Genomic DNA, 9,588 nt, shown 5'->3' with positions numbered 1-9,588 from the left:
TCACTCCCTCCAGCCCTCCCCAAGAGATTTTAAGCCCCCTAAGACCAGACTATATTTTTCCTTTATATATGTCAAGAGACAACTACAGAATATTTCACATACTCAACATATGTTGATTAATTTATATGAGACCTTTCTAGAATACTTTCCCAGCTAATCATCACTATTCTGCAGGTTAATTTTGTTCCTTCTTACAATCTTGATGTGAAGCAGGGATCAGCAAACTATAGCAGGCAGGACAATCCAACCCATGAGCTAAGAATTTTTAAGGGTTTAACAATCCTTTAAAAATGTAAAAAAATAAAGACTATGCAACTGCAAAGTCTAAAATATTTACTATCAGGCCCTTTATAGCATACTTGACAGAGGTTCTAGACAAGGACATAAGAAATGAGTGCAAGAGAGATGACCCACAGGGCTCCCAGAAACCTCACTGGCCCCTGAGGTACCTCTAGGCAAGATGTTTCTTTATCCTCTTAATTCAGAAACTCAACTCCAAGTGCCTGATTTTGTGGATAACCCCAAGGAGCCTGCCAACTCTGAAAATCACTACAGCTATCTGCCATTTGCCATGTTCATTGCAGGTGAGGAATAATGAGAAGGGAAAATAAGTAGTATTAGTGGGAGGTTATGAATAATAAAAAGCTGTGTAATATTAGATAGACAAATTCAAGTTCATAATGAAATTTCCTTAAATTTGATAAAGATGCTGAAAATGTTCCTTGCAATTTTATTTTTATACTTACAATTTCTTTTTTTTTAACAAAGCTCTGTACATAAAAATAAATATACAGAAACAACCCCATCAACTCTCTGCATCAGTAATCCTCGCTGGTGGGCTCACCATTTACAAGGAAGACATCATTCAACGCAACCTGTCACAGAGACTGTCCTACCAGCAAGGACCTGTTAACTTGAAGGATCATTGCCAGGTCTCTTTTATCAAGATCGCCAATCACTTGGAGGCCTTTAGCTATCAACTAGCAATGACCCATGAAATCAGTGAACACAGTCACTGGCTTCAGTGTAGTGTGACCAACTGCAACTACTGCCTAGTGGCCACGTCCATGCTCTATGCTGCCTTCAACCCTTGAAGAAACAGATGCAGTTAAGAACAGAAAGAAAGCCCCCTCCCCCTAGGTAGTCACTGTGAAAAGCGTGCATAAGGCAATTGAGTCGAGGGTTAAGGATTCATCTTGCTAGTGTCAAAAGCAACACTAACAAGATTCTTAGCCTCATCCACCAGACGATGGACCTCTGCGTCCAGGTCTCCAGGAGCAGGCTCCACCTCCTTCACCAGACAAAGGGTTGTAACCTGTGACAAGAGAAAAGAAGCAGAACAGTGCTGGAAATGTTCTGTATCAAACATAAAATTGTGAGCCTGACGTGCAAAGCACTGCGAAGATATGGATTCTATTCTCACAAACATTTTCATACAAGTTTCAGCTACCGTATGACAAAAAAAGTTTACATGGTCATTGCAGTTTGAACTGACTTTCTGGTGGGAATAAAACAAGCCATTCAGCTTCTCTGTTTTAACTCTCCAAACACGAAAAACTACCCAAAACACACAAAAAAATTTGCCCCAAAACCTCTCAAGATGGCTGGATTTAAGTATATAAAGGCTTCTAACTGCTGTGCTTAATAAAATGTATACATTCAAATAAGAACTGCTCAACCTACAGAAAATAAATTTAAAAAACCAAAATCAAAAAGAATGGAACTCGTTACTTCCACCAGTCAGAACTGGGTAATCCACATGCCCTAGTCCCCAACCCCATCCCTGCCCACTCATTAGCTTCCTAAAGTTAATGGACATTTGGCAACCAGGTTGACTGATCAGGCTTTAGAGCCAGCAAGACCTTAAATGAGGTGGCTTTGCTCCTTACTTACTATACAACCTTTGGTCACTAACTCCCTGTGCCTCAGTTTCCTTATTTGTAAAGCCAGGCCAGTCAAAGCCCCTAGCTCCGGATGCATTCCATTTTCTACAATTCTCTCTTAAGTACCACCACCACTCTTTGCTCTGAAAAATAGTCCTGGAAGACTATTCCTTGCCTGGAGCAAGAAAAAGATTTAAAAAAGCATTTCCTTTTCAGACACACCACTTCCCTACAGCAGGCCAGCTTTGGGTTTCGTCAGAGCCCGGGCCAGCTTGTGTCCAGTCTGCACAGAGCCCAGGTTCCAGACTCCTGACAGTCCTCCAGTAGGCCAGCCAGGCTTCCACACCTCTGCCTCTGCAGCACCTCCCCACAGAAAACCCCTGTCCCAGACGGAGGATAGTCTTTGGCCTAAAACTGGTTCCTACACAAAGTATTTTAATGCCTTCGCCCTCCCCTCTCTCAGGATTAACAGGAAACTCCTGGCAGATCACAAAGGTTACTTATTTTCATTTGTGTGGGAGTCCTGTCTTCCCAAAAGGATGTGAAAGTCCTTAAGGATGGGGTAAGGACAGACGGCTACGGTTAGAGGGCTCAAGGATGTTGCATGCAGAAGCTCTCTGAATGAACATCTGTCCATGCCTCCTTGAGGAAGTTATTTGTAAGAAACAAGGCGGCCCTGACTGTTAAGACCAAAACCCCTGTGTCCTAGCCCCTTGACAAACTTATTTGCAATACGTGCAAACTATTCCTCGCCCCACTTACCACTCCCCTTACAGGACTGTGTGGGATCAAGGGAGAATACTAAAATACAAGTGCAACCATCCCAATTATTTCCTGAGGGCCTCGAGTGACCTCCTTTTTCAACTGCCAATCAAATGCTGACTTTTGTGAGGCCAAGGGGTTATAGGCCTCCTGGAAACAGGACTTGAGCCCACATCCTTGCCCAAGGCCCACAGGGCTCAGCAGGTTGGTGACTTCCAGCCATTGAGGGCTGCTTTGCATCTGATTCTTTTATTTAATCTTCATAATCCTAAACTTAGGAATTAGTCTCAATTTACGGACAATGAAACAAGGAAAAAGAATCTTGTTTTTAAAGGTAAGTGTACCCTGTAATTGTTCAGAATGCTTTGATGTTTGGTACTTACCTCCTCGCCGCAAGGGCTTTCTGTCAGATTTTCGTTTTGGGATAACTGATGAAGTAGAAGGCCCAGGACTGTCTTCTTCCTGTTTGAACATACACAGGCTTAAGAATCTAGTTAAAAACATTCTACTCCAGGGACTTCCCTGGTGGCGCAGTGGTTAAGAATCCACCTGCCAATGAAGGGGACACGGGTTTGAGCCCTGGTCCGGGAAGATCCCACGTGCCGTGGAGCAACAAAGCCCACGAGCTACAACTACTGAGCCCGCATGCCACAACTAATGAAACCCATGAGCCTAGAGCCCGTGCTCCACCACAAGAGAAGCCACTGCAATGTGAAGCCCGCACACTGCAACGAAGAGTAGCTCCAGCTCGCCGCAACTAGAGAAAGCCCGCGCGCAGCAACAAAGACCCAATGCAGCTAAAAATAAACGCATAGATTTATTTTAAAAAAACAAAAAAACAAAACATTCTACTCGAAAAAAATCCACTAGGCCGAAGGCTACATCACCTGAGGCTTTCTTGTATTTCCTTTGTAACTTTTTCCTTCTTGCATGCTATCCCACATTTCAATCTTCTGTCTCCTTTTTTCTTCTTCAAGCTGAGGGAGAATCACACGTTGTACAGAATGAATTCATAAGCTACCATCTTTCTCAAAGAAAATGTAATTTTGATAATTTTTAATTTAAATGTCCTTCAAAACACACCTTCACCTGCACTTTCTTCAGTTAATAAAAGTTGTCATCTAGTGGTATGAGTTTAACTCACCAACAGAACCTTTTGTTTTTGTACACTATTAAAGAAAGCAAAAAGTGTCACGGAGAAAAGAATACCGACTCTTCTTCTAAACTGGACATTTTTGGTAATGTAGAGTAACGCTGACCTGGAAAGGGTGAACGTGGCTGGCAGGCCTGTTTTGTTGCTACCTGGTTGCGTCACCTGAGGAAAGTTACTTAACCCCTCTACTTCAAAGGCTATGAGGATCCAATGAGAGCAGATTTGAAAGTTCTTTGAAAGTCAAATACTATGGGAGCGTAAAGGAAAACTAATCTCAGCAGAAAACTATGTCCAAAAATAAGCACCTGAGAAAGCTTATACAGTAATTATGCAGTAAGCAGGAGGGAAACACAGTGCCCTGAGTCTTTGACTCTGCTTCCTCCTCCTTGAAGAACAACTGGGTACTGCAACTTAAGTTTACACAAAAGTCACTAACTCTCTATTCCCAGTAGACTCCAGACCCAAACTTTAGTTCATTCTGGTTCCAATTAAACTGTGATATCACAAAGATATGCAAGAAGATGCCTTAGAAAGCACATATCCAGAAATTTCTCGATGGCTTTCAGGGTTCATCACTGCTAAATCCACATGTCTGTCCCTTCATGCTTCCACTGTCTGCAAGTACAGGAGGTCAAAGAGGAAACTGTCTCTTGATCTGAAGGTTGTTTTATGCACATAGCTAACATGGAAAACACCAGAATGGAACACTGCTGACAAATCCTGAGACCACAAACAAGACAGCTGACTGAACTGTGGGTCAGGCAGATTCTGTTTGTTAAGTTTGTTAAATACACAGAACTACAACTTTAAAACTGAACATAGGCTTCTAACCTCTCTCCAATTTTAGGAGGCGCACATTACAATTTTTTAAAATAATCTTTTAAAAGCTTTTTTTCAGCTACATCAACAAATTGGATAAATGATCAGGCTGTTTTACTAATGCAAAAAACTCAGACCCTCAAGTCATTAATTTTGACACGTAGAAGGAATTCAACTTACTCTATGGCTCCAGAAACAAAACAAATGGTTGGAAATCAGCAAAGGAAAAACTAAAATAAAACTGCTTAAAAATGGCATCTATGTATACTATGCTGCCATTTCTATGTAAGAACGATACATGCATGTGTTTATATATGGATAAAATGTTTCTGGAAAAATACCTAAAAAACTTAACATGGAATGCTTGGGCACGAGTAGATAGGGGAGCAAGGAAGACAGAGACTTAATTTTCATAGTACAGATTTTTGTATCATGAATTTGTTTTAACCTCATGTGGTTTAGAACACTACATAAATAATAGGAGTGTGCTAGTACATTTTAGGTTAGTGACTATTTAATAAGTGGAAGATGGGCAACCCACTGAACACTGAAGAAGGCTGCTGAGAAAGGTGACCAAGAGGGCCGAATGTGTGTAGTAGGTGTTGTCTTATTCTGTCCTTTCCCTCTGGGCTCCAGCCAAGCTGTGGAGACCAGCCATGTACTGGATGACGCTGCAGAACCAGCAGTGGCAGAAGGGCACTCCATACTGGAAACACCAGAGACACATGCAAGACCAGGAGGAAGACCAACTTCTCTGGCTTCCTTCTGATGAGAAAAAGAGGGGCCCAGAAACATCTGCACTGAAACTAGAAAGCAGAGTCTACACTTAGTTGTTTCAGTTACAGAGAATGGGTCCAACCGGGTGGGTGACCTTACTTCTGTGAAGAGCAGCACAACCCACCTGGCTTCTCAGGTCACTTCAATAGCAGCCTTAGGTTCTTCCTCCCCCCGCCCCCCCAAAACCTTTTACCACCCCTACAACCAAACCATGTGTCTTTAAAAAAATCTTTCAAAACTCCATCTCCTGCTCTCCATCTTGACCCTGGGTTGAACCCATAGCCACCCTCCCCTGGCTCTCCTTCAATCCACTGAAGAGCAGCCCCACCAAGCCAGGTCATATGATATGCACGGCTTGAGACCAACCATGGAGCAAGAGGCTGAATGTGTGTTCTGTGTGTCTGGTGGTACGGCTCCTGTACACAGCAAACAGTTTTGTTGGGTGAAATGCTGCTGTGAGGGAACCACTTAAAAGTAAAAACATAAATACAAGACACCTTTCTTTAAGAGTATTTCCCCCCTAAACAGTAAGAAATTGCACAAGGAAAACATCCTAAGCAATACTTAGCTAAGTGGAAATGATTCGGCCTGAAAGTTATTCTCTGTATCCACCCTAATGCGCGTGCACACGCGCACACACACTTATACCCACTAAACCTCAAATACCATGTATTCAAACTAAAACCAGTTCATACCTGTCTTAGTTTCTCCTTATGCTTTTCAACTTGTGCATTTAATTCATCTTGCATTTTCAAACGAGCAGCTGCTAAAGCCTCCTGTCGTTTAACAACAATATCAGGTTCTAAAATGTCAGAAAAAATTGGGATAAAGCACTTTGTGTAATATAAAATGGAAACTCTTGAGGTCTATATTATTAGAAGTGTACAGAAGTCAGGCAATGCAAGAATATACTTTTACATGAATAAGTCTATTCTTCTGCATATATTTTACTGCTTAAGGAGGGGGCAGCGGACTATGCCATCACCACAGTCCATAGCCCTTGTTAAATATCCAAAGCATCAGAAATCTCTGTTCAAAACAGATTTCTGGGCTCCCTGATCAATTCCATGCCAGAGAGTCTGGCATGGGCTCCAAGACTGAAATATAAGTGGTCTGACGGCCAGTGAGATTCCATTCCACAACCTGGATACCTCCTAACACCCAGTCTCTAGGTTGACCAGAATTCTAGAAGACAACCAAGGAAAGATAAAGTTTTCTGATCATTAGTCATCACCTAATTAGCCCAGGTCTATACCAGAAAGAGGTAAAGATCGTTAGGTATTTTATCCTTGTTTCTACAGGAAAAAAAAAAGAGAAAAATCCTTCCAGCTAGCATTAATAGAAATGACCACCCCAGATATCTGTTTTTATCTGGTTTAGAAAACAAGGCAAATTATTTAAATACACAATCAAGTTCTCTATTTTACTCAGACCACTGTGTTTAAGGAGTACTAAGGGGAACTATGCAGTAGTTTGACTAATTTTGTAAACAAGGAAACAAACTAGAACTTCTATGTTCATATCAGTATCATCCAAAGGATATGCGATCATCATTACTTACAGATAGTTAGCAGTGGAAACAGGTCACCTAACTGAATCCATGTAAAACAGGGGCCAAAATAGCACAGGGGTGTGTCTGTGGTGACAGAGATGACTAGACCTTTATCTTTAAAAACAAAATTATAGTTCCACTTTATAGAAATGTGAATTGTGGTAACATTTGGAACCGTTGGATCATTCTTAGAATAAAATTAATTATGTGTGCATTTTTTTAAACTAATTTTTCTAATAAAATTGTACAACACAAGGTAACAGCCTTCACTGCACATATATTTTTTGCAATGCTTCATTACAACGAACTCCTCTTCTGAGACGCCCATCCCATTATCTTATAAATCTACTCTTCAGTTGTCGGCAGGTCTCACAGAGCCAGGGATGGCTGTACCAGGTGACTGTTCTCTAACACCAGTCATCCACTTCACAAAATCCTGCAACTTAAGCAAGATTTACTTTGTACTTTGTAGTTTTTGTTGGATATACAGCCAACAACCAAAAATGCTGAGATAATGGCAGGACCACAGGGTTTCATGGGAGAGGAGAGTGAAGGAATTTTTTAAGTGTTTCTACTAATGACTACTTTTGTGTTATGTTTGCTTTCCTCCCCAGCCTCAGTAACTGTGGTGGCTCAGATGACTGATGACTTGTATTTATTTAATTATACTGCTATTCTCAAGACACTTAACATTTATTTTAGATATGTCCTCAGAAACTGTAACTTCTAACTAGTTAAAAAGCTACTGTTTTAGAGGGAATGAGTTTTTGAAACAGCCAGGTGTAATCTGATATCAGGTCTGATGAGTAAGTTGTGAAAATCAAAATGCGGTGGATGTGAAGAACCAAGGCTGAGTTTGTCATTCACGATGGTTCTAGAGATAAATGAGACTTAGTAGGCAGACCCATAAGTACGGAGCAGCTGTGAAGTCTTCACTTTAATCTCTCCTGTAAATGAAAAACCATGCAACACGATATGCAGTGAGTGCTTTACACACCATCAAGCGGGTTTTTCATCCCATCAAAAACTCTGAAAGTAAATCGAAACAAAACAACATATTGCAAATCACCAAAACCAACTTCCTAAGCATAAAAGTTTTCTTCCCACACTGATCAGAAACGTACTTCTTACTCTTAACAACAGACTAGCTTTTAAATACTAAAACAAGTAGGCGTAAAGCCACGCCTTCATTTGTTATCAGGCACTAACCCAGAGCAGCGGCAGCTCGATCCAGCTGCCTCTGCCTCAAGGCCCTCAGCCGGGTGGAGAGCTTCTGAAAGACCACGTAGAGAACAATACAGCTGAAGATGATGTACCAGCCATAGGTAGCCAGCAGGGAGCCCACTGAAAAGAAGAAAATAGTTTTCAAGAAACTAAAAATGATACTACCACTGGACTTTTCTATAACATTAAACAAAAGCAAAATAAGCGTAGCTCCTGTCCTCAAAACCTTCACGGTGTAGCTGAAGACCTAAGTAGGCAGTTAAAATAGCGAGAAGTACAACAATTCAGGGATCATTGAGAAGGGACTTCTCAGCTACCTGGGGAATAGGACGGGCAAGTCCGGAGGACGTGGGGCACGCCAGCTGGGTTTTGAGGGGTGAAGGGAAGTGTATCCGACTCAGGAGGGCAAAGGCCTTTCAGATCCAGACTACATATAGAAAGGGGTGCCCATGAAGGGCTGATACACCGCCGGATTTGGGGGGCGTGCGTGGGGGTACGGAGTCGAGGGGCTGAGGCTTGAAGGCAAACGCCAAAGGCGGAGAGACCCCAGTAACCGCAAACCCGGAAGGCTTGCTTCGCATAAAGTAAAGGACTCGCGCAAAAAAGGGCCGACAGCAACGCCCGAGGAAGCACCGCTCTGGGAGGCCCGCAACGCCCGAGAAAGCACCGCTCTGGGAAGGCCTCCACGCGCGCTTCGGGACCATCGCCCAGCACTGCGTGCAGCGCCAACATCCGGCTCCCGGCCAGGTCCGGCCCGGAAGGCAGAGGAGAACGACTCACCGAACATGGCGGTCTGCCGAGGGTGGCGGCGCAAACCCGCTGCCCTGCGGCCCGCGCCGACTCACCCGTGACGTGAAGGAAGCGCAGCCCCTCGGTCTCTAGGGCTGGCCGCGTGGACAGCTGATCCCCGTCCCGCTCCATGGTCGCCATCGCCTGGCCCGGCCCTGTCAAACCCGGCCGCGTCAGCTCCAGCCTTAGCCTTCCGGCCTGCCCCTACGTACACGTGGCACGTCTGGGGCCGGCTTCCCGTCGTCCCGGCCAATCGCGTCGCGACCCGGCCCAGATGCTCGGCCTATCGCCGCGAGGGCGTGGCCGAAAGGGGGCGGGTGAGCGATCCGGGAAGGGCAGGGAGAGCCGTGGCCTGAGCGGACGCTGCGCACTGGGTGGTCTGGCGGCTGCCTGACTGACTTCCAAGCCGACTCCGTATCGAATGTTTACCTTTGCACTGATTGGACACCGAGGTCGCAGGAGGTTGGGGCCGCCGAGAAACAGGATTTGCGCCCAGGCTCTTGCTCCGGGCGCATTGGGCAGCAGAACTCGGCAGTTTGGCGATTCCCAGCCGTTGGGGGTTGCAGCCAAGGTCTGCCCCACCAAGCTGTAAAGAGCCTTCCCCTGCCGCTGCCGGTGTTAACCTTTCA

The 9,588-nt window shown here is 44.1% G+C and overlaps 1 protein-coding gene across 1 annotated transcript; it reads right to left on the bottom strand.

Moving 5' to 3' along the window:
• Nucleotides 1–716: 716 nt before the first annotated feature.
• SELENOS (selenoprotein S) lies at nt 717–9,179 on the bottom strand. Its single transcript, XM_082617114.1, has 6 exons — nt 9,016–9,179; nt 8,156–8,290; nt 6,090–6,196; nt 3,533–3,622; nt 3,029–3,107; nt 717–1,315 (listed from the first exon to the last, which is right to left on the bottom strand). The coding sequence occupies exons 1-6, from the start codon at nt 9,098–9,100 to the stop codon at nt 1,236–1,238; spliced, it is 576 nt and encodes a 191-aa protein (XP_082473240.1). The 5' UTR covers nt 9,101–9,179; the 3' UTR covers nt 717–1,235.
• Between the last annotated feature and the right edge of the window lie 409 nt (nt 9,180–9,588).

This window comes from Mesoplodon mirus (genome assembly GCF_964341445.2).
Source record: "Mesoplodon mirus genome assembly, chromosome: 4".
NCBI lineage: Eukaryota > Metazoa > Chordata > Mammalia > Artiodactyla > Ziphiidae > Mesoplodon > Mesoplodon mirus.
Note: the sequence above shows the minus strand (reverse complement) of the source record. Positions and strands in the feature narration are given on the sequence as shown.